Source organism: Myodes glareolus, chromosome 18 (assembly GCF_982192425.1).
Source record: "Myodes glareolus chromosome 18, mMyoGla1.1, whole genome shotgun sequence".
In the NCBI taxonomy this organism is placed as follows: domain Eukaryota; kingdom Metazoa; phylum Chordata; class Mammalia; order Rodentia; family Cricetidae; genus Myodes; species Myodes glareolus.
Genome location: NC_142043.1, coordinates 18,133,015 through 18,158,588, shown reverse-complemented (window position 1 = coordinate 18,158,588; position 25,574 = coordinate 18,133,015). Strand labels below are relative to the sequence as shown.

At 38.8% G+C, this 25,574-nt stretch overlaps 1 protein-coding gene across 1 annotated transcript in view; it reads right to left on the bottom strand.

The window, feature by feature from the left end:
* Tfap2d (transcription factor AP-2 delta) overlaps window positions 1-25,574 on the bottom strand; it is a 48,574-nt gene that overhangs the window by 12,122 nt on the left and 10,878 nt on the right. Inside the window, exons 3-6 of the mRNA XM_048445823.3 lie at window positions 23,488-23,653; window positions 23,192-23,310; window positions 7,832-7,973; window positions 4,316-4,429 (exon numbers count right to left, since the gene is read on the bottom strand). Coding sequence (XP_048301780.3) covers window positions 4,316-4,429; window positions 7,832-7,973; window positions 23,192-23,310; window positions 23,488-23,653 — 541 coding nt within the window. The remainder of the gene's footprint in view (window positions 1-4,315; window positions 4,430-7,831; window positions 7,974-23,191; window positions 23,311-23,487; window positions 23,654-25,574) is intronic.

Below are 25,574 nucleotides of genomic sequence, written 5' to 3'. Positions count from 1 at the left end.
TACACTAACGTTGGAAAATAATGCGGCCTTAAACAGAAGGGAATTATGCTATATTCGGCAACATTAATGAACCTGAAGTGAGCTTTGCCTGATTGAATAACTAGTTATAAACGACATCTATTGTATAATCTGCTTAGGTGCAGTCAGAGTCACAGAAATTAAAAGTAAAAGACCACCTTTCAGGGGCCAGAAATGGTGGGAAATGTGGAGTTGCTAAATAGATACAATGTATCAGTTTTGTAAAACACAAATTCTAGGAGCTTGTTCACACAACAATGTAAATATGCTTATCTCTAGAGCTGGATCCTACTGAAAAATGGAAAGGATGTAAATTTTATATTTTTAGTACAATTTAGAAAAGATTGACTTTAGGAGACTTGCTATAAAATAAATTCTAACCCCAGTGACTTCCTGAATCCTAAGAAACCAGTGAGCTTTATACAATAAACAATTTGGAATGTAAGAAAAAATAAACGAAAATGAAATCTGACAAATGTTTAAAAAGCAAAATAAGCAAGAAATCACAACTGAGATATTCAAGATCTTAAATATATAAATATCAAAATTTTTGAGATGCTGCTATTGCAAAATCACTATTACTTACTATATTTATTAATTATTCTTAAAACTATTACTGTACATTTATTGTTATTAAGTATGGAGTTAGAACATTTAAACATATAATAGGATTTTTGGTTTTTTGTTTGTTTTGGTTTATTGTTATGAGACTGGGTTTCTCTGTGTAGTCCTGGCTTTCCTGTAACTCCCTCTGTAAACTAGGCTAGACTCAAACTCACAGAGATCCACCTGCCTCTGCCTCTCAAGTGCTGGGATCAAAGGGATGTACCACCACCACCTGGACTAGAGGCATAGTTTTTTGTTTCAAATTGTGATTGTGAATCTACAGCCACTTATTTTGAGATTTCTGTATCTCAGCTATAATCTCATTTTTCCTGAGAGTAGAAGCAGCCAGTTATCTTATTTAGTTCTTTTGAGACAGGGCTTTTCTGTGAAGCTCTGATTGTCCTGGAAAATGCTCTGTAGAACAGAATAGCCTCAAACTCAGAGATTGCCTGCCTTTGCCTCTGGAGCGCTGAGATTAAAGGTGTGAGTCACAGCTACAGCATGGATATTTAGCTCTTTAGTTCCCTAGCAAACACTACCCTGTTACCACATTCTAAGGAGGGAGATTAAAAAAAAAAAAAAGAGCATGTAAAGTCCATAGCACAGGTGCTTACTTGTTATTTTATAAATAAATTGATGCTTTCTCATAGAATTTTGTGGGCTGGGGAAATGATCCGCAGGCAAAGACTGTCTGCTTGCTGTTGAAGAATTAGAATCTAAGTTTGATTCCCAGCACTCACATAAAAAGATATGTCTGGGCCAGGACCTGTGCCCACCACCAGCTGCGGGGGGGGTGGGGTGGGATAGAGACAGGAGAATTTCTTTGACTTGCTAGGCAGCCAGTCTAGCTCCAAAGGAGCAGGCTTCGGGTTCATTGAAGGACCCAGTCCCAAGGAAACCATGTGCAATGTGATAAAGCAGGTGCTTTATCACGCCTCCTCTGGTGCCTCCTCACGCGCATTTGCACATATAACACTTACATAGACACACAAACACATACACACACATTACACACACACACAAATTTTGTGACACTTAGGTTTATAGCTTGCACAAGTATCAACACATTAGCAAGCCAGTCATGCCTGTACTGAACATGCAACTCTTCTACCTATTTATTCTCACAGAAGCTAATATTCAAGTTAAAGCTGATTTCACTGTGGGCCAGAAGAGTGAGGTCACCGTCAATTGAAGACATCAGCATGCCTAGGTAGAAATGAGCTCCTCATTTTTTATGGTGGAGGCTCTTGATTCTCTGTATCCTAATAGTAAATTTGTAACTTTGCAGGTTTCTTTTAGACCCCAATTTGGATTTAAAGAAAAAAACTAATAACTTCTGAATCTAATACCTGTAAAAAGTTCCAATTCCCTTTAATGTGTACACAAACACAACTGTGAAGATAATCCTGGGTGTGTCAGTCCTTCTTAAACTGGTGTGATCGGTGGAAACAATCAACACACCATTTACTAAGTGTTAAATTTATGTTCCTTATCTCATCACTACACATAGTACAGAGGATCTATGAGAACCCAAACCAAGGTTTGAAAGCCACCCCCATGCAACTGACTTCACACCTCTAAAGAGACCTAGGTTTAAAGATGACTCTCTTGATTGCAAAACCTTGTGCTCTGAAGTACCTAGGCATTTGATTTTCCTCCTCATTTCATTTCACTTGTCCATACTATTTCCACTGAGGGGCAGGTAAAATTCTAAAAAGAATGTATTCGATATCAGGTGTAGTTTTGAAAAACAAATCCTAAGTAGCTCAGCGGTTAAGAGCACTGCCTATTCTCTCAAAGGTCCTGAGTTTAATTCCCAGCAACCACGTGGTTGGTTACAGCCATCTGCAATGAGATCTAGTGTCCTCTTGAGGAAGGGACCTGGTCAGTTGTCCTCATCAACTTAGACCATGAAACTCAATATGGACAAGTTCAACCATATACGGGCTGCCCATGCATGCATTACCAGGTACAACAGAATCACCATATATGGGCTGCCCATGCATGTTTTAGCATTGCCAGGGCATACATTTCATTTCACTTTTCAGAATTCTGGAAAGATTATGTTTATTGAATCTCGCTTAGACTTGTGATATGTGAAGATAGATAACTGCATTTAAAATACTGTTTTTGCAGCCAACATTATTTCAGCACCTATTATGTAGATAATTGTGTGTCATCTTCAACAGCCTTATAATCTTAAAAAGCTTTCTGTTTCATTGTTTTGTCCTACTCTGTTTTGTTTTTACTTATTATTACTATTGATTATTTTTATAAGACCGGTTGTATTCTAATGAGAGAGAAAGGGCATGGATTTGGAGAGCTGGAGAAGTGGGGAGGATCTGGGAGGAGTTGGGGGAGGGAAAATCATAATCAGGATATATCATAAGAAAAAATATATTTTCAATAAAAGAGATAAAAGAAATAAAAATATTTTAAAATAATTCACAGGTTGACCGTCCTGAAATTTTCTTCTTAAAATCTAGTAAACTGATCTCGACCTCAGAAAAGAACTCAAGCAGGTAATGGGAACATTTTAATCCTAATGATTATTATTTTTTGCTTGTTCATTTTTGCATGGGGTCTCTTTAGTGAGCCGTGAACTGTTCTTGAACTCCTAACACTCGCTGCCTCAGTCTACCAAGTACTGGGATTACACGTGTGGCCACTACCCGAGCTTGTGAATCAATCTTTTATTAATATTGCTTATATTTTTCACCAAATGATAACTCAAGGAAGATGAAATATTTTCTGTGAAGTAGAAATATTGCAAAGCACTATAATTCTAGAGTTTGAAATGGAAAAGCACTAAGCAGTGACCATTTTTCTTGCTCCTACTACATCTAGAGAATAAATTTGCCAGAAAAATTCTATTTATTGCCAAAGTATTTCAGAAATTGAAACGTAAAACGTGCAGCTAATAATGCATTTAAGGATCCTGTGTTTAAGAGCCATCTATGCTTTCTAAGTATGTAGAAATTATTAACACACTCCTAAAATTGTCAATGATATTTAGTGAACTTTCATCATGTCTGTTCATTTAACAATTTACCGTTACATCATAAGTAATCATTTAAAAGATTTCAGAATCCTGGTCCAAAACTTCTTAGCGTTCTTTGATCTAATACTATTAATTTTCATAAAGTCATCGTTTCTTGAAAAATACAAATAGCTATTGAATATTCTGTTCTAAAATGCTTCAATTAGTCATTTTGTTTTTAATTCAAGCTGTCACTGCTATAGCGTGAATGTTTGTGTCTGTGTCTCCTCAGATTCATGTATTGAAACTAAACCTCCATACAATACGAAGATGAAGAGCCCCGGGAGGTGATTAAGTCACAGAAGATTGGATTTCTGCTCTTAAGAAGAGTCTCCTGGGAGGTTGTTGGCCCCTTTCATCATACAGTCCAGCTGTTAAAGGGTCTGAAGAGAGAGAGCCCTCATCGGATACTGAATATGCCCACACCTCTCTCTCAGACTTCTAAGCCCCAGAATCTAAACTATATATTTATATCGTTGGTGTATTATCCAATCTAAAGTATGCTGCTATAGCATTCCTAACAGTCCAGCAGTCTTTGCTTTAGCGTATGAGCATATCTTTAACTGGAACTGTGATACCAATACAAAACCCTGGAGGGGTGGGTGTGGTTTACCCACTCCCAATCTGAACAGGTGGGAAATCCCATCTTACCTGAAATGCGTTAAGTGCCTCTGGATGTCCAGGTCTAGAATGGGAGTGGGTCTGGAGGACCCCAGCGGGGATCTGTCTTGGCTCAGGAGGTCTTGGAATTCTTTACAAATTTGTCTACAACGAAAAGCACAAGACTGAATTAGAACTCTTGAAATGGACATTTAGTTTTGCACGATACTATCTACCAAAGTCTGTTCCCCACTTTAAAGGGGATCAGAAGGATGTTTCAGACAGCAGTCTAAAGTTCCATAGGCAGCATGCAGTGACTTTGGTGCTGAAGACCACAGGATGATGCTAAAACGGTTCCAGCAAACAGCTGTTTCCAGATACTGGATCCATGTTGACTCTTAAAGTGAATCTTTACATGCTAATCTCAGGATAAAAGAAAATTCATATGATAAAACTGTAATTAATGTTCATCTTTTAAAATCTTGCAATTTGTTCTTAGCTATCACATCTGTAGAAAAATTTAACAAAAGTTACAGGCTTGTGTTATTCAAAGTCATAATTCAAGTCAACTTTTGAAAGTTCTTTTCTTCAATATTGCAATATAATTTACTTTTGATCACTGTCATGCCTCAATTTTGGAGCAGATAATCTCTTGCTCCAAAATAACTTCACCAGTTTCAGCTTGCATTTGACAGAGAATTTTCTGCCGCTTTTCTTGTCTTACTATGAATTCTAATCCTTGTTTAATCAGAAACCTTGCTGTGTGTCATGACTAACATTTAAACTCTTGTAATGATGGCATTATTGTAAAGAAATGTAACATTTAAAAGATATTGTTTTAAAATCTTTTTAATGGTGTGTGTGAGCACATGCGTGCACATGTGTGCACTTTAGTGTGTGTATGTGGGTGTACACATGCCATGGTGCACGTGTTGAGGTCAGAGAAAACCTTTCCCATTTTTACAAAAGTACCTCTGTTGTTTCTGCCCCATGCAAACAGAAGGGCAGCTGACCCATGATCACTTTCATGATTATCCTGTCTCTGCCTCCTCTCTCACTACAGGAGCACTGCATTTACAGACCCCTGCTATCATAACTGGCTTTATGTGATTTCTGGGAATTCAAACTCGGGTCCTTATGCTTGTGGGACAAGTGATTTTTACCCACTGAGCCATCTTCCCAGGCCAGAAAATTTTTAAAAATCTAATACACTGAATTAAGTTAGCAGATATAGAATAAAGTCAATAAGCATGGAGAAATTTCTTGAAAGCGTTCTTCATGTATGACAAGAACACCTGACATTCAAGGGACAACACAGTCTTGTACATATGCTTGTTTCCAAAATGGGCTTCTGTGATGTACAGGGGTTTGGCCTTGATTGTCATCAAGAGCCTGTACAGAAAGGTCAAATCACCTCGAATGCTCATGAAAGCAGTGACAGCTCTGCTCCAAAACATTTGTTCCAGCAACAAATATTTATAAGTAGTGACAGGAGGGCTGGCCAGGTGTCTCAGCAGGTGAAGCTCAGATATGCACCTCCGAGACATGGAGGAGCAGGAGAACCAGCTCCCTGAAGGTCGTTCTCTCACCTCCACTTGCATGCCTTGGCATGAGCGCGCGCATGCATACACACACACACGTAACAAAAGTCTAAAAGTGGCAAAGTATGATTCACTTCAGATGAAGTTTTAGTGTGGTTTCTTGCTGTTTGATGGCGAAATTTTGTTGAATTTGGCAAGAGGTCATTTCTCTTATGAAGAGTAAGACTCAATTTTTTTTTATTTTTATTTTTTTTGGCCAAGTGGGCTGTTGAGAATTTTCCTTATTTTTTTTTGATGGGACCCCTCTCTCTGAAGTGAAACTGGATAGGTCTGAGGAGGCTAGTTGAGTTTTAATAGTTGAGTGAAACTTTACCTATGGATTTGAAGACATTTTATGCTGCCACCATCTCCAGGGTTTTTATCTTACATAAGAGTGAAACATTGTTACTTTTGTTTTAGATTTCTAACTAAAAAAAAACAAATATGGCCTCATACCCCAGGTTTTCCTTTTGAACAAATGGTATGAATTCTTATGCAGCCGGCCACCATTACAGTCCCCCATCCCCTCCCTCCACACAAAGATTAGACTGTCTTCAAATTTCAAATCAAGTCTTAACTTTTTCTCAGATTGAAACAAATTTTAAGCAACCAAACACGGATGACTATTTGGGCCACTGAATACATCACTTTACAGTTTTCCAAGCTAGGCTTATGCCTGTCTGAACTACTCTGCAAGCTATAACCAATGTGGTCACTATATGGAAATGAAAGCTCTGTTGGTGTGCAGCCCAAGACACCACACTCTAGCAGAAGCAGCAGCCGGGCTCCCAGTTGAATTTTCAGTCTTGTCCCTTAACTTGCTGACCTCAGACAGCGAAGGTGCTTAAACACAGAAGACAGTTCTGCAGGATTCAGGGCTAATTACCACCTTCTCCCTAGGACAGTTACAGAATTAGCATTCTGACTACTTTCATTCTTATTTCAGTATCTTGTTTCTGAAGCTTAGATATGAAAGACTCTTTAGTCTCTAAACAAAGTGTCATATTATGAATTATGTAACAAAGATGATCTTCAGTGACTCACAGCGTTCTAACTTTATCACTTGCGTCATTGTCCTTAAGGAGGTAACATTTTTTGGCTGATTTCTGGATTTAAAGTTTGGTGTTTCTACTGGTGATGACTGCTAAGGTAAGGACAGTGAGGATCACTAGCTTTCCTGACTTTGCTTACCATCCATCAAATGGGAGGTGTACTTATTTCTAATTTAGTGATGAGACCGTTTTATGTTTTCTATCAACCAAGCAAGCAAGAATCATGTCTAGTTTGAAATGTGTCTTGTTTATATCTTTCTGCCTAAACAACTATCCAAATTATACCAAAATATTTGGTCAATTACTAAACAGAAGAAATAAAGATGGTCTAGGAGGGTAACTGCACATAATCAATGCTATTTATCTGTAACTGTGTATTTTATTAATTATACTTAAATACAATGAAATCTATTATTTATCAAAGTAGCAAAGAGTCATATGGATCAATCTCCAGAAGCAAATCGGTGATTGAATATCTCACTGAAAGAATTTTGTAGTACATGTAGATTTAAAACGTTTATTATATTTTACATTCTGTGTGTGAGTGTGTGTGTATTTGTGCATGCACACGCCACAACACACAAGCGGAAGTCAGATGGTACCTTGCAGCAGTCTGTTTGCTTTTTTCATAATAGGAGACGTTGGGATTCAACTCAGGCTTGTTAGCCTTGAAGGTAAGTGCCTTTAGCTGTTGAGTCATATAGCTGGCTTAATTTCTGTATATCTGAGAATTTCCTTGATAGCCCCATGTCTAATCATGCGAACCTTGATGCCTTGGTACAGATGGTAGAGAGTCCTGGTGAATCTGTTTAGATACTGGAGTGTGAGCTCCCTTGTTTTTTTTTAGAGAACTCTTGCTTTCTAGACTGTCTTCAGTCAAAGGAAACAGGAGCACTGGGGATGGGGGTCCACAGCGACATCCCTACAGCACTTACTTGGTTGCTAGGATCATCTTTTTCCGCGCTGTCTGTTCTTTCTGTTCCATATGTTGTCTGGCGAGATGTTCTCCTACTGCCTTGGCTGGAAACTCCGTTTCACATGTGTAGCCAAAATCCCGAGCCAAGTGCAAAGCCTCACCTGTAGACAGAAAGCACAGGTCAATGTCATAAGGATACCCTGCCTTATAACAGCACTGCTGCCATCTTTCCCCAGCTCTCACACAGGGCTGTGCTCGGATACATCATTTCACTTCTATCCAACTGAAATAATGCAAGAATACAATTGGGAGGGAATGTCACCTGTGAGGAATGCTGATGAAAACAAAGAGACAGAGGACGTCCCAGGCAAACCCGTGGACGACTAAGAAGAAAAGAGAGTAAATGCTGTGGCTCAGGAGTTTTGACTCCTTCCTTTGAATGTCTCATGGCCTGACAGAAGAATGACTTCCAAGATTCTACTCAACAACCACAAAGAGAAAAGCCCCTTGGGTGTAACCTTTTGCTGCTCCTCAGCCCGACATCTATAATCTACAGATGAGCCATTCTTATGACTTTTCTATGAGACTGATCAAAATATCCAGAAATGAGTTCAAAAGAGGTTGTAAGTTGTTACACTTAGCAAAATTAAATGTTACACCAATTTCACAGCATCAGAGATAGATTATTATGTATATAGTACATGGGGCAGGGTGACCTGATACCTACATAGTTAATCAAACCTTTCCAGGTGAAGCCAAGAAAAAAAATCAGGCTGATGACAATATCGTGTGACCCTTCTGTAATACCTGTCCTGTGTAACACTCTTAAGTAGTTACAGACTTGAACCCGTGGTGTGCTCACAGAACAACAGACTAGATGATGAATGGACACTTGGAAGTGCATAAGGATAGTTTGTAGACTAGGTTAAGAGGAGAGACTGGGTAATATAGTTAAAAATAGCCTTAGTAAAAAAACGATTTTCCTACTTAAAATAAGCCCTTTGGTTTGGAAAATTTACATTCACAAAGTTAACAGTTGTAAAAAGCAGGAAGGAAGTTGAGGATCACAAAACACTGAGAAACTAATAATATTCAGGAAGTAGTTCCCACAAGAAATTACTCTTAACCTTTCTTATAGCTAAAAATTATAAAAGACTTTATTCTCAGACACATTTTTTGAAAACACAGAGCGAAGTTGAAAGAATTTTGCAATGAAAACCCATTTGTCTATTCTTCATACACTAAGTATGCTCTGTCACATAGTTATTCATTTTACATCTATGTTATTTCCAGAGGAAATAATAAATATCACGCACCTCTCAAAGACATCAGTTTGTGTATCACTAACCTGGGTTCTATATTTAGTCTTTTCAGACTTTCCCCGTGCAGTGTGCTAAATAAAAGAAACGAGGCTAGAGATGCCTTAACTGTGATATGTTGATATGATGTGCAAATACGTTGGATGAGAGAGAGGGAAGGAGTAGGAGAGGATATCATCAAGTCAGGGACATGCTAGACAAGCATTTTTGCCCACAAGACCCACAGTTACAGTCATTTATATGCTCTGCGCCTACTGGCTAAGTCTGAACTGGTCGAGCACTGGGGTAGGGGGCTGAGCCGTTGGGCATGCGCACTGCTCTCACTGAGGTGGTAAGTTTGCTTCGCAGCACGCCACATGGGGTGGCTCACACCTGCCTGTGACGCCATCTCTAGGAAATCCCACACCCACTTCTGGTCTCCTCAGACAAGCATACTCACATGCACATCCTTATACACAAACTCACACAATTAAAGTTAAAATAATACAAAAAAAGAGAAGATTTTTTTTAAATGGAGGTTTTGTTTTGTTTTGTTTTTGTTTTTGTCTATTTCAGAAAAGAAAAGAGCATTTGAACAGCGAGGTAAACTGCTGTATCTGACAGATGTAGTTGGGAACCTGCTTGGAGTATTCAAAGTGAATAAATGTCAATAAATGATAAAAAATAAGGCAGCTTCATGGATGTGAGTATATTTACATCTTATTTATTATTGATAGATGCTAATATTGCCAGTGATTTTTCTCATCTAATCTTGCATGTTACGAACATTTATCTCCTCACAGTATGCGATAACATCTTCTAGGACTTTGCAAAGGAGCCTAACTCAATGAGGGGAAGGACTCAATGAAACAAGCCTATCAATACAGACAGCGTTTTGTGAATTAGCTGACTAAGGCATGCCCCACACATCACAAATGAGCAGTTCGAGTACTTGTGTGGAAACATCAAGTTTCCCTGCATTTAAAACAGAGATGCTGTGGCTAAATATAAAGGGTCTCTGTATACTCAGTATTTAATGGGGGCCATTGTTTTGAGTAATGCTACAAGGAACAAGCAGCATTTTAAAATGTTGGTTATCAACCGTTTATCTATTGCCCTGATTCAAGAAGAAGACATACTTATATTTTGAAAAAATGAAATAAGGATTTTTAAAGGATATGGCAATGTTATGCAGTGATCACTTTTACTAGAAAAATGACAAAATGAGTTATTTGTGAAGTTTCACAATTGAAGATCAAAAGTTGGACCCATCAAATACTGAATGCTATTGCACCTGACCAGAAGATAAATGTCCAGTTCTTAAGTGCAAAGGTCACCTCAAACCTGCTCAATGACAGTATGGACCATGCTATTTTGCAGCTTTATATAGCAAGCCAAGTTGCATATGTCAGAGTAGCCACACATACCATCCTTCACACAGATACAGATACTTAACTAACCTTTTACCAGAGACTTTTACATAGTTCAGTGCTTCTCAACCTTCCTAATTCTGCAACCCATCAATACAGCTTCTCCTGCTGTGGTGATAACACACACATAAAATTATTTTTGTTGCTACTCCGTAACTGTAATTTTGTTACTGTTATGAACCATAATGCAAATATCTATGTTTTTTGGTGGTCTTTAGGCAACTCCTATGAAAAAGTCGTTAGACCCCAAAGGGATGGCAACTCACAGGCTGAGAACCAGCGACAGATAAACAGTGCGAACAGGAGGATGGCAGTAGGCCTCTTGAGTTTGCTAGAATCTGGTCCTTGATGATTTGTCCCATTCTATGCAAGGCTCTCACGATGTGGTAGTTTTAAAACCAGTTTAGGGAGAAGAGCTGCTGTTTTACATTTACACTGACAGCCCTACCCTTCCTTCCCTTAGCTCTGTTTACTGCTTTCTTTAGTTTGCAGTATAACATTGTTACAGGATCTATAGTGATGCTACATCAAAGAAGCCCCAAGTGAAGACATTCTGATATGTAGTTTAAACGTGTGTATCATGCCACAAAAGCGTTGTGTGTGGAAATCTAAGAATGAATGGATAATCCTTCTGTCAATTAAAACACAGTATTCTAAAACAATGTAACATACAAAGCAGAATTCTTTATAGCAGATGGCTTAGTGTCAACACGCTTAAGGAAAACAGAAGTATATGTATAAGCATCTATGAGTTTTGATTGGTTTGTGCAAAAAGGATCTTTGAGTTTCTCTGATTCTGAGCCATAGGCAGTTACCTGTGGTGGAGAGAGCGTCTCTAGGAAGAAACAAGAACATTTCCCCTCCCTGTCTCATTAGTGGCCACTGACACCTTCTTCACTAAAGGATGAGGTAAGATGCCATGGTTCTGAGTGGTTTAAACTCAGACCTGTTTATTTCAATTTATTGTGCCACTTGGACATCTATCTACCCTTTAAGCACAAACAGCGACATCTTAACTTTGAAAACTAGATTCATTTCATGTCAGGAATGTCTCCCTCCATATGTGGGAGACAGTGCTAAAACTTGGAGTATCTGAGGGATCAATAGCAGTAGGATCAGGATCTATCCCTGGGGCATGAGCTAGCTTCTTGGAGTCTTTTCCTTATGGTGGGATGCTATGTTCAGACTCAATGCAGGGGGGAGGGGCTTGGTCCTTTTCCAAATTAATGTGCCAGACTTTGTTGACACCCCATGGGAGCTCTTACACGTTGGGAGGAGTTGATGGGACATGGGCTTAGCGGGGGATGAGGGGGTTAGGAGGAGGGTTGGAAGGGAGAACTGTGGTTGGAATGCAAAATGAAATTAAAAAATAAATAGAAAAGAATATCTCAATTGAGAAGTCCACACTGACGAGCTCAAGGCTTGCAAAGGCTTTAGGTGTATGTGCCAATTGATAACCCATCCCCATCTGTAAAATGGGCTGCCACAGAGAGTCAGAGAGTTGATACAGTGTTTTAGGTGATATTAGCAAACAATGCTCTTAAAAAGCAGGTACAGGTAGATTCCAAAACATGGGACGAACTCCAGCTTGAAACTTGCTTGCCAGGTCTCTGCGGATTTGGTTTTGTATACATCCAAGCGAAAGTAAAATTCTGGGAGAAAATATTAGACAAACACTTAAGCGGAAAGATAAGGACAAAGTATTTTCTGATAAAAAGTCAATTGACTGTTGTACTGAGGTTTGGGCTTCTATAGGACTGGATCTGTATTTATCATTTTTTTAAAGATTTATTTTCACTCACTTGTATGTGTGTGTGTGTGTTTGTGATTGTATACTGTGTGTTTATGGGTGACTGGAGGGCAGAAGAGGCATGGGATTTCCTGCAGCTGGAGCTACAGGCAGCTTTGAGATAGTTGATGTTGGTGCTGGGAACTGAGCTCTTGTCTTCTGGAAAAGGAGTATGGGCTCTTAATTGCACATCCATCTCTCCAGTACCTGGATTTATTTTTAAATTAGAAATAAACGCACCTGATTTTTGAAACCTGTGTATTGCTGTGAAGGATTTTTTTTTTAAATAATTCTATTTTAGGAAAAGTGTTCCTTCTATAACTAAAATTTCAACAATGGTCTGTGGGAAATGAAATTGCAACCTTATAATTTCTTAGAAAAACTTACCAATGGTTACTGTAAAAATTTTACCGTGAAATTAGATTTAATTTACTATTGCAGCATCTGATAAAAACAAGAACTCATATATTTTAAGTACGCTTCACATACAATTTCAATCTTATTTTCATGTATGGGGAAAGAGCAGGCTATTTCAAGGAGTACTTATTAGCACTGACAAGTTTTAAACCTAGATAATTATATTTATAAAACCCCCCCTCTTTCCTGCAATATTGGAGATTCAACCCAAGACCTTGCACTTTCTAAGAAAGTATTCTAACACTGAATTCTCTCTCTTTCCTATCCTCAACTCTTTCCACTTTCCATTTTGGGATAGGGTTTCATTAAATTACCCAAGCTGGTCTTGAATTCATTCTGTAGCCAAGACAGGCCCTAAACTTATAATCCTCCTGCCTCAGTCTCTTGAGTAGCTGTGATCATGGGTCTGCACTGCAAGGCTCTGCAAACAAATTTTCTTGTAATATGAATTTACCATCAAATCCTAGAGCTGAAACACAAAGTTAACATTTCTGCTGTGTGTTCTAGCTTATTCTGAAAGGAGAGCAGTCTAAGCCCCACCTCACTGAATCTTCGACATAACGATGAGTCCCATAATCGAGCGTTTCTCCAGATAAGTGCTGACTGGTTTCAGGCATCCACATTGTGTTTTGTTCTACACCCATGATCAGAATTCCTGACCTCTGACAACCAGTCAGTCAAATATTTTATTGGTTAATCATAATCATCCTGTGAGGCACTCCAACAAATATTGTACAAAAGCCAAACCAAAGAAATTCGCTAGAAAGATTGACTTCCTACTACAAACAAGAATCTATCATTATGTCAGTGGAGCTATTTAATAAAACAAGCAACACTTGAAGACATAGTTTCTGAACCCTTTCTATACTTCTAACTCATGTTTTTGCTTAAAAAAAAATCACCGGATTTCACCAATATCAGTTAATCTCTGGTATTAAGGCATGAGCTTTTTTCCGAAAGCTCCTCAAGTTGTTCTATTCAGCTGTGGTTGAAAATCTGTCTCCTAAGAGGAGGGGAAAGCATTAAGCAGAGGGACTACACATAATCCCCCCTGTAAGAATCCTGTGGGTTCCATCAGGGGAAAGCAGTAGTCACTGAGTTACCGGTAAGTTGTATGAGTTCTGTCTACCTCTGTGTTCTTAAAAGACTGACAAAACTGGCTGATATAAATTCTGGAAACAAAATGGGGAATGTAGTAATAGGAATAAAAATAGCATAATTAAGGAAACAAAGACATTGCTGTATTAAAAAAAGAACACTCAAATTGAAAAATGTAGTAAGGTGTAGCTTGTTTTTCTAGTAAAGAAATGATGGATTACCAATAAAAGGTGTTAGGACAACTGGGTGGCCATCTGGAAAGAAATAAAATTGGACCTATACCATATATCCTAGAACAAAACAAATTCCAGATGGATCAAAATTTAAGTATAAAAAGTTAAACCACAAAGTAATTGAAAAACTGGGATGATTCTTTTGTGATTTTGAATCTGAAGGTACTAAAATCAAAACTGAAACTTCAAAAACTGTGAGAAATATGATTTCATCAACAGACAAGTCAAATGCCTGAAAATGTTGAGAAGAAAGGAATAAAAGAGGATGATGGGATAGGGATTATGATTAAAGAACATTATAAGCATATATGGCTGAAATTATTAGACGATGACTAATCCCTGTATTATCCCTGTAATAGTAAACAAATAAAATCTGGGGGTTAAGGAGGTTTGCAACAATCAGTTTTGCTATAATTTGAAAATATCAAAAGTTCCTCTCTAAACACAAAATCAGCACATAGAAAATAAAGCTCAGAAATTTCTAAGCATGTGTTGATTCTAGATTTTAAGAGAGATTTTCTTTAATCTATTAATTTAGCAAACATTATAAACCCTAGAATAAATGATTTATGTTCAAACACAGGAAAGCTCCCATGAAAATGCCTTACTCACATTGCCAAAAGAATACACGTTTATGGGTCTGGAGAGATGGCTCAGTAGTTTAAGAGCACTGGCTGCTCTTCCAGTGATCCTGAGTTTTATTTCCAGCAGCCACATGGTGGCTCACAACTATCTGTTGTGGAATTGGAAGCCTTCTTCTGACATAAAGTCGTATGTGCAGGTAGAGCACTCATATAAACAAACAAACAAACAGATCTATCTTCAAAAATACACATTTATAACAGCAACTGAGAATAATCTGCCTATAGTCTATCAATATTGCAGATGCACTATCCTTTGAGCCTGAAACACTGTTACTAAGAATTTACCATAGATGTTCTTGGTTGTCTATATAATTAAGCCTATAAATAGGAGGGTATTCATTCTAGCACTATTTAAATTGTTAAAAGCTGAAAATGCTTTAGAGATATTAAATAGAAGATTCATTAAATTGCAATGTGTCTATGTTCTTCCTTACATAAGTATAATTGACTTAATCTGTATATTTTACTTGTATGTAAAAACAATTAATGAAAAAAGATGGCATGGATCTGAAAAAGAACAAGGAAGAGTATACAGGAGGTTTTGGAGGGATTAAAGGAAAGGAAGAAATGATGCAAATATATTATAAATTTAAAAATAATGTAAATAATTAAAATGAAAATAAAATTAAATATGTTAATTAAATATATTGTCATCAATGCTTAAAAAAATCAACAACTCACATATATGACTAAAAGAATGAGTATTAAGACAAAGTACAAAAATATAAAGCCCAAAATCACATCATAGACTACTATCTCTCAAAAATGAAATAAACACATATATGCATATATCCTTGGAATGAAGTAGAGTGACAAGTTGTGTTGGCTTTCTTCTGTGAAAATATTTGGTTGCCTTGGAAAAAAAGTGTAAATCCCTTTACAACATTTGGACTTTATATTATTTTCATGTGTTGCTTGTTTAAAAATATTTTCATAAGGGAATAGAATCATTCTCTACCTTAGAAAGATTTCATTCATTTTGAACTCAAGAATTTCCTTGTAGGGCTGGAGAGATGGCTCAGAGGGTAAGAACACTGGTTGCTCTTCCAGAGGTCATGAGTTCAATTCCCAACAACCACATGGTGGCTTACAACCATCTGTAATGAGATCTGGTGCCCTCTTCTGGTCTGAAGGCAGACATACAGGCTGAACACTGTATACATAATAAATAAATAATTCTTTAAAATAAACAAACAAATAAATAAATAATTTCCTTGTATATTAAACAAAGATAATTTAAAGACTTCGTTATTTCAGTATAATCTATAATTTGATTAAAGGCTGATGAATTTCAAAAAAAAGTAAGGAATAAAAAAAATCTGAAATTAAGTCTTTGAACAGCTCATCAGCTGAGCCACAGTCTTTGTAAAGCAAATTGTTTGAAAGGGTGAAGAAAGAAAGTATAAAATGGTGTAAAGATTTACATTCTTCATCAAAGTCTGCTAAGCATGAGGGTGAGGAACGAACAATGGACCAAAGACTGAGGTCAACAGACTCACACATACCCTGGAGGTCTCTGTCAGTAGGAAGAAGAAGGAGTACACAGACCCCTTGAGCACATTTTTAAGTGGAGACTAAATTGTGTAGCCTCCTGTATCCTCTGCCTCAGTAAACAAGTACCTTCCCTCCCCACAAAATGAATCAAAAGGTAAAATGAAGAGGAATAAGAAGAGAAATCTGGGGAGCAGCAAGGAAGAAGAGAGTTTAAGGAGATAATCTCCAAGTAGTGTTATCCTACAGGACAGACAGATTCGTTGAGGCCATTTACTGAAACCTGAAGAAAGAGACCTCAGATATTACATAACAATATTTAATTGTTACCTAATTATCAGGTATCAAAGCAGAATCTACTTCTTAGGAACCTTTTTGAGCTAAGAAGAAATTTATCTGTAATTCTCATCGGCCTGAAGGGGGAAAAAAAGCCCAAAGAGACATTAGAATGAGTAACAACCATAAGTCCTGCTATAATTAAATATATTGAGGTCAATTCCACTGTTAGCTTTTGAAATGCAAAACTATGCCCCCAAAGACATGACAGTGTCAGATTCCCTCTGTGCAGAAGGGAAAACTGGGGTCCCCTACTTCCTGTTCTTCCTGGCAGTTGTGTAACTAAAGTGAGCCCCAGCAGAGGTGTCGCAGCTTTGCTTTCCACATTACATGCAATCTTAGAACGCAGGTGATTGTGACTAATGAGGATGCGATGGCTGGAAGGCCTGGGAAGGAGCTGTTTGGAGGGTGATGGCCCACTTAGACATACACACATGCCACGATCATTCCAGGTTAGCCCTTTAGCCATGTTTATCAAAATAAGCCCCTGTTACTCATGGCTGTGTGGAGGAAACTCCTAAACTCCCTAGATGTATGACCAGGGTTGAGCATGGATTAAACACATGGTATCATTGAGACGCAGGAATAATGATTCTAAGGGTCTTTATTTTGCTTTTTTGGTTTGGTTTGGTTCTTCTCTTCAAGCCACAAGGGCAATAGTTCTCTCCAAAGGGAAAAAAAAATATCATGGACTACAATACTTAGTAACTCCCTCTACTTGCCAGCTCTCTCACCTATGGGAAAACTTTTTCTGCTGTGGAAATTATGTTTTCTTTATTATTGGAAATGCAGACATACGAGTTCAGGATCAGAGACACAGTAGATCAAACATCGATGACAAGATCACTTCTAATACGTTGATGCAATGCCTCGGCTGGTAAAGCAATTGCTGTTCATAAGGAAAGACCTGTGTTTGGATACCCAGAACTAAAATAAAAGCAATGATGTAGTCCTTTTCAGTTATTCCTGCACTCTATGGCAAGATGGGTGGTAAAGAAAGGAGACTATCTGGGAGTTCATTAACCAGGATAAACAAGGTGGAAAGGGAGGACCACCATGGGGTTATTCTCTGAACTTTGTATACTTGAGCAAACACACACACAGACACACTTTTCACTTATTTAGAAGATACAAGTCTATTATGTTTTTAGTGGAAGAGTTTTGTAAATTTTGTTTGTAATAATGTTATTGATTACTACAAATTAGAAGAACTTTGGGGAATTAAGTGGCAGACTTTACAAACTTATAGTTGGTAAAGGGAATGCCTGCTTAGAGTTCACAGGGTTGGCAGGGGTGCTATGCAAGGTACAAAAAAAAAAACCAGACTGTAGCCTCCAGCCTGTTCTCTCATTCAAGTGAAGACTCAAATCTGTGGCAGTTCACTCTGCAACAAAAACAAATGAGAATGGAAAACAGACTTAGGGTTTGCAAAGCTGAGGAACTGGGCTCTTCTCCCTGTGGTCTCCAACTGTATAATCCTATACAGCACAATTAATCTCTTCCCTTTAGTTTTCCTGTTTGAGAATAGTGATTACTAAGACATTCTGAGCGCTGCCTTTGGGCTGCTCATCATGCTCAGGGGTTTGTGGGTATTGTGCTGAATCTTCACCACCACCTCTTTAGTACGATGCTGCTGCTGATGCTGCATCTTAGATAAGAACACTTCGAGCAGTACCTCATGCCCCTCCCTGTAGTAAGCAATAGGTAGACATGAGTCCAAACAGACTCATTTGTCCCCAGAAACCACACTCTGAACTTGTTTTGAGGTTTAGGTAAAAGAAAACTAGAGTGTAATAATTAATCTGCTTCAGGTGTTTCTGGGCCGGCCTGGCACCAAATGTTTAATTGATGTTACTATCATTAATTATACAAAAGCCATAAAATACAGTGTTGTGCATATATGGTGTTAGATTATCAAAACATTATCTTTTTGAGAATATATTTTTAGTGAAGAAGTTACATTTTGAATTTTTTATTTTCTGAGGGAGGGTTGAGGATGCACGTGAGACAGCATACCTCTGCAAGTCAGGTGAGTAAACTCGGGTCACTGGTAAGTCTTGATGGCAGGTATCTCTATCTGCCCAGCCGATACCAAGCCTTGGTTACTCGGTTCTTTTCTTTATATATTCTTGAGCTATTACAGAGATGTCTCTGCTCACAGAGAGGCAACATTTTCTAGCACAGCCCAAAGCTCACCCTACATTCAGCATCGACCAAGTCATGGATTTGGGTGTGATGATCAGTTGCAAAAGGGGTGTGATGATCAGTTCCAGTCCCTTGCCCGCTTCGGGCTGTACGAACAAGTCTCTTGGGACCCATAGACAGAAAAGAACTCTGGGTTCTTGGTCCCTGCTGAGACTGTGAGAGAAAGAAAAGCTACTAATGAGGAACATGTCTGACTGCGGCCAGGGAAGAGCAAACTGCCACTGTGTTAGGCTGCCGAACACAGGAGTCGGCAATATCAGGTGTAACAACTAGCACCCCCCCTAGCTGTGTTAGATGCTATCATCTTTGTTCATAAATGAGGAAAATTGAATACAGACAGGTTAACCAACCACTCCAAGTTCAATACCAGTTTCAGACATGATACTATTCTTAGTAGGTCAAGGAATGAGCCCTAATGATTAACAGATTTTGCATGTGGCACACTAGTTCCCATGAAGTAGAAAACAGAGTCGGTCTGGAAATGTACGTATTTGAAGCTGAAGAAGATGCTAACAGGAATAGGAGTTCCAACTAACCGAGTGAAGGGAGATCACATGCAGTCTTTGGAAATAAAACATTTCTCTTGCTGATGCTTCTTCACACTGATGAGAAAGGTGGAAGAGCAGGGAGGTGAAGAGGAAGAGGGAGAAGTCAAGTGAGAACTTGGCCTCTGTCGCCACTGCTATTTTAAGCGTGTCTATCAAACAACTTAAATGAGTGGCATTTTGGAACCCTGGAGGTCGCCTGGCAAGCGACACGCAGTTCCGCAGAAGCAGCAAGACGGACCCACCTAGCATTCCACTCTGGTGAACAGAACTTCCCTCCCACCCTAAGTGCTGAAGGCTGTGGGAACCTGCTTTCAAGAAAAAGGCAGTGGACAGCAGGACCTAAATCGCAGATTCCTCCTGCACTTTTGTACCACTGTCTCCACAGAGGCTGTTGTAGTGGGAGCTGCGGGGGCAAACTGATGCTTCCAGCCTATGATAAACTAATAAGCACAGAGCAAAAATGTCAAAAATCACAACAGAAATGTCATGGTCAAGTGCTTTGCATGTTTTCTAGAAAGAGAAGGTGCTGAAATTATTTCAGGGTCTCTTCAGGAAGACAAGCCCACTTGATTGAACAACTTTAGACCATTATATGATTGAGAGGCTGACAAGCATTCTTTTACTCTAGGTACTGAAATGGACAAGTGAAAATTGAGGGTAGTATAAATAAGAAGGGGAAATGAAGACCAAAAGCTCATAATAGAGATGTTAGAAGATGTGCTTAATCCTTAGTTGTGTATTTAAATCTACAAAGATAAAAGTGTACGGGTGAAATGGGAACAAGATCTTGCCTCTTTTGTGGTCAAATATACCAAACTATGAGGATGACTGACCGTCATGCATGTACTGAGTCTCAGAGATGTCTAAAAATCTCCCAATCTCATCTTGGCTGTTGGTTGTGAGAGTTCAAAGCATGGTGTTAAGAGATCTTTAAACGGACCCAAGTGGTTATTCCTGTTCATTAAGATGCATGGATGGGGGACTGGAGAGATGACTCAGTGGTCAAGATCACTGAATGCTCTTCCAGAGGACCTGGATTCAATTCCCAGCACCCACGTGACAGCTCACAACTGTCTATAATTCCAGTTCCAGGGGATCTGATCTGATAGCCATGGCAAAACACCGATGCACATAGAATAAAAATATTTTTTTAAAAGAAGATGCATGCGTGGATAAAGTAGAAAATCCAAGAGACAAAGAAGTGCATAAACGATAGTGAAGCAATAGCATGACCTGTAACAAGGTTACAGGGTGTAAAGAAAGCTGACAGAGACGCTGGAAAGGTGGCCCAACAGTTAAGAGAACTGGTTGCTCCTCCAGAGTACTCAGGTTTGATTTTCAGCACTCGCAATGGTGACTCACAACTGTCTGGAGCTCCAGTTTCAATGCCCTTCATAACCTCAGTGGGTACCACACAGACACATAGTACATAAATATACATTCAGAAAAGATTGTCAACACTAGAAAGAAAAAGATCGTCGTACATACACCTTAATTAAAAATAAATAAAACTTCAAAATTAATAAAAGCTAATAGACAATTTTTAGATGTTAAGAAAATAGCTTTAGAATTTTTTATGTGGGGGGAATGAATTATTCATAGTCTACCATTTATATAAGTCTTAAATCTCTGCTATTACTTCTACTTTCTTTACCTTTTAAAAACTACAATATTTTTTGCCAGGAGATGGTGGTACATGCCTTTAATCCCAGTACTCGGGAGGGAGAGGCAGGTGGATCTCTGTGAGTTTGAGGTCAACCTGGTCTACAAGAACTAGTTTCAGGACAGTCTGCAAAGATACAGAAAAACTCTGTCTTGAAAGAATCAAAGAAAAAAAAACCTACAATAATTTTTTATATATATTTACTTAAAATGAGCCCCAAACTATCTCCCTTTTAGTCAAAAATTAGTCATGTTCTTGTAACCTTGTTCTACCCTTGCGAGTACATGAATATGGATAATAAGTAAGATGTCTCTGTCACAGATCAGTTCCCAGCAGCAGTAAACACAAAGATTCAGGACATAGAACCGGTCAGCCATCCTTTATCCTCAACACTCATGCCCCTGGTGTTTTGTGTTTTGGAAGTTCCTTTCCAGATTTTAAAATACTTGCACACAAATACTAGTTGAATACTTCTGACATGAAATTCTAACCACAAAAGAATTCAGAATGCCAAACTTTTAAGTATCGTATTGGAATTCAAACATTGGGTTTGGGAATTCAGCTCAGTGGTAGAATGCTTGCCTAGCAAGAGCAAGGCCCTGGGTTAGGTCCTCAGCTCTAGGGGAAAATAAAAAGACAAAATACCCAAAACTCTAAAATTTAGATCACTTCTGCATTCACATTTATGGTCAGCAGTGACCAACCTCTAAGAGTAACTTTGATTAGCATGAAATGCTTGCTACCAAAAGTCTTACTGTTGTGATTGTCGTTGTTGCTACTGTTGGGCGTGTCAGGAGCAAAGAAAACTGTTATGAACCCGGGCTTACTGGTGGATACCTAAAATCTTATTGTTCAGGAGGTCGAGGCAGGAGGATTGATGTGAGTTTCAGGCTACTCTTTCCAAGCCAATGAGACCTTGTCTTAAAATGCCAAACCAAACCAAAACCAACTAATCAAACAAAAACAAAGACAGCTATTGACAACAGAGTAAACAAAGCTTTTTTTGTGTGTGTGTGCAAAGACCAATGTTGAGAATGCAGTCAATATACTTTCCTTTCAGGTTTTTTGTTTGTTTGGTTTGGTTTGGTTGTCGTTGTCAACAGCATTTTGCTCAGTAGCCATAGGTATTCTGGAATTTATTATATAGCGCAGGCTGGCATCTTGCAAGTCTCCCAAGCTAGGCTACTATCATGCGCTCATTGTCCAGCTAATGTCAAAGAATTTCTTAATGCTGCACAAATACATGTTACAATGTATAAGATGGGAAAGGTCAATGTGACAACCTAGGCCTTTCACATACCTCTCCCTGTAGCATCACATCCACAAGCTAACTGATGCAATAAAGTCACAAAGCTGTGTTTTTAAAACACGTGGCCAGGACGGGAAGCCGTCCACCATTTGTATTTAAAACACCATTCTGGATTTTGAAGGAGCTTTCCTCTGGCATTCAAAACCCACAAAACCTGAAAATCCCTACAACCACTCCTTAGAAAAGGATTGCATGCAAATGTGCAGGTAAGTCCTGTCAGGAGAGACGAAGGAAAAATATGAGGGAAAAAGTAACTCTTGGCAGTTCATTACCACCTCCCTATATACTTCTTAACCTCAAGCTCTCCCGGACTCAGTTTACCCCTTCACAGAAGCATGAACTTCAATGTGCTTTAAGTATCTACAAACTTCTGACTATGGTGGCCTACATGTTTAATCCCAGCATTTGCGGGGCAGAGACAGACAGATCTCTGTAAGCTCCAGGCCAGTTAGGGTTACCATATTGAGACCCTGTAAAAATGTTCATAATGTTTAACGCAATGTGCTTTCAAGCCCAGTAACATTACCAACCTCACAAAGTTGTTTATCGTGTGGCTCTTGTACTGAGAAACAATGGATTAAACTAGATTTATTCAAACTAAGCTAGTAAAGAGTTGAGAAGACCATGGCCATGCTGCTGTTATCTGAGGAATATTTGGTGAAGTATCACACACCTTCCAGTGCCTTCTTCCATCTTCCCTATGATTGACAAGTTAGTAAGTCAATAACCCCACGAATTAGCTATATATTTTTTTAATTAAGGTAAAGTCAACCACTGTCAAAATTAATCAGAAAGTGCCCCTATTACCACTGACTATTGCCCTTAACAGAACTGCAGTAAAGCAATAACGTAAACCAAGGCTTGCAGTACCACTGAGACCAGTGTTTCATTATTTCTTCGAGAACGTGAAAGTCATACCTTCAACCAAGGAAGTGAGGAGGGTGACATTGGCTGCTTTCCGCCTTCCGGCTGGCAGGTTTAGGCCAAGCCTGTCCAGCTTCTCTCTGAGGCAGCGGCCACCGTTCTTGGATTTTGCTCTGTCCAGAATCAAACGCAAGTTCAGTTTGGTTAGTTAAAACTTGGAAGGAAGTCTAAGACAACAAGCTCTCGTGGGGATGATACCACAGTGGATGGGGCATAGAAATACAGGAGGCTCGAAAGTGGTATCAGTTCATTTACCAGAGACACAGTGGCAGGAAACAGCTTCATCTTACCTCCTCAGAATGCCTCCCAGGAGTGAAGCATTGAGGCACTCAGGTGGCGAGAGACGCCTCTTTACCTCAGCAATGGTCACCTTGTATTTGGAAGTAGAACTGAGAAGGGACAATCGACCAGGAACTGAGCAGAACAAGTCTGTGGGGTTGACCACACAGGTGCCACCTTGGGAGGGGAAAATGTACATGTTAGTGATAGCAAAAGAAGAGAGTTTTATAAGAGGCAGGTAGAACTAGGAGATACACGCAACAGCTGTGTCTATCCACATATATATCATATATGTGGATATGATATCCATATATATCATGTCAGGCTACTCCAAAGATATCCTTCTAAGAACTAACTAGGATTTTGTATATCACACAGAAAATGAATCTGTGTGTAACTTTGTAATTCTTGACAAAATTAGCACCTCCGACAACACAGGTTGACTCTACAGTGTTAATGTTGACATTATTACATCAAAGGTTTGCAAGTTATCTTCTTCCTTTTCTCATCTTTCACCAGCTAAAGACACCAATCCCCATGTACACTAAACATCATCTGCCCGTCACCAGAAATTTCCAATAGGTACAGGTGACAATACAGTCAAATCTGTAAGCCATGCTTCAATCTTCATGGTCTGCCAGCATAGGTAGACAAGCACAGTCTAAGACCCAGTGTTAGCTAGTTACCTACGTTAAATATGTCTGTTATTATCATTATAATGGTTGCTTCATCATTACTGTCAGGGAGCAGGGAAATGATAGGCATTAAGAACATCAGCAAATGATTTTACCGTGATGGAGTTCCTAGGACAGGAATACCTATCTTCAAGTTCTTTACCATCTCTTGAGCCTCATGTTCCCGCACAAGCAGCATACTCCATTCTCTAACCTCAAACAGCTCCCACTGGCTAATGCAAACTTGGATACTCAAGAGTGAGCAACACTAGTTACAGTTTCTTGATGCCCAGTTGCTAACTTACTGCAAAAATCCCCAGCCAAAGTTCACCCTGCAAAGATGATGGGCATATGAATTTGGGATGTAAAGCTACCTTCCTATGTGCCTAGACCTCTGAGGCCAATGTTCAAAGGTCACTGCCAATCCAAATTCAGAACTGTATTTTCTTTAAGACAAACAAACAAACAAACAAACATTTCCTACAAGGTCTCTCTCTCTCTCTCTCTCTCTCTCTCTCTCTCTCTGTGTGTGTGTGTGTGTGTGTGTGTGTGTGTGTGTGTGTGTGAGAGAGAGAGAGAGAGAGAGAGAGAGAGAGAGAGAGAGAGAGAGAGAGAGAATTTAATATTTCATTATGGCTGTTTACATAAGCGTTGGTGGGGTATTATTTACTGGAGCAAGGGCAAGGGAGGGGCTCATAAGATCTATACGGAACTATTTCCAACTAGTGGTTGCGGAGTGGGTGGGGGGGATATGGTATCTTTCTTTCAGTAATGTTGTCACTGAAAAGTTGCCTATGCTTCAGTAAGTAACCTACTCCCCAAGTTAGCTTTGAAATTGCTAGTGCTCTTTCTCCCTTAATAATTCTGAACCAGTTTATATGGCCCAATATTTTGACAATACAAAAGAGAAGGAGAATAGCATGTTAAGGCATTCTGGCAAAATCTGTTGTATATTCCAAAAAATTCCTCGTGTCATTTTCTGGAAACAAGACGTAGGTTTTAAAGTCTGAGAGGTCGGATGGTCTGTGAACTAAATTCTTTTCTTGGAGTCAAATATGGAAAAACTGAAAACTATTTTCTTCAGCAAGTAGAAGCATACAAATTTGCTCATTCTTTCCCATTTGGAATTTCTAAAAGTAATAGTAGTAGCAAAAATGTTAGGGAAATTCCACAGATTCTTGGGGCCATGGCTGTTTTTCCTCATTCACTTTCATTCCTTCTTGCACTGTGTACTTAGAGATACAGAGCACCCTTATAAAGAAAGGAAAGTGACTTTTCCAAAGCTGAAATGAACTGAAAATCAAGGTAATTCCAGTGAATCAGAGTCATGATTCTGATTGCTTGAGGATTCAGGTAAGTGTGAAGGAAATATCAAAAAATCAATAAAAATAAATGTCTTTATACAATATCCATCCACTCTTCTG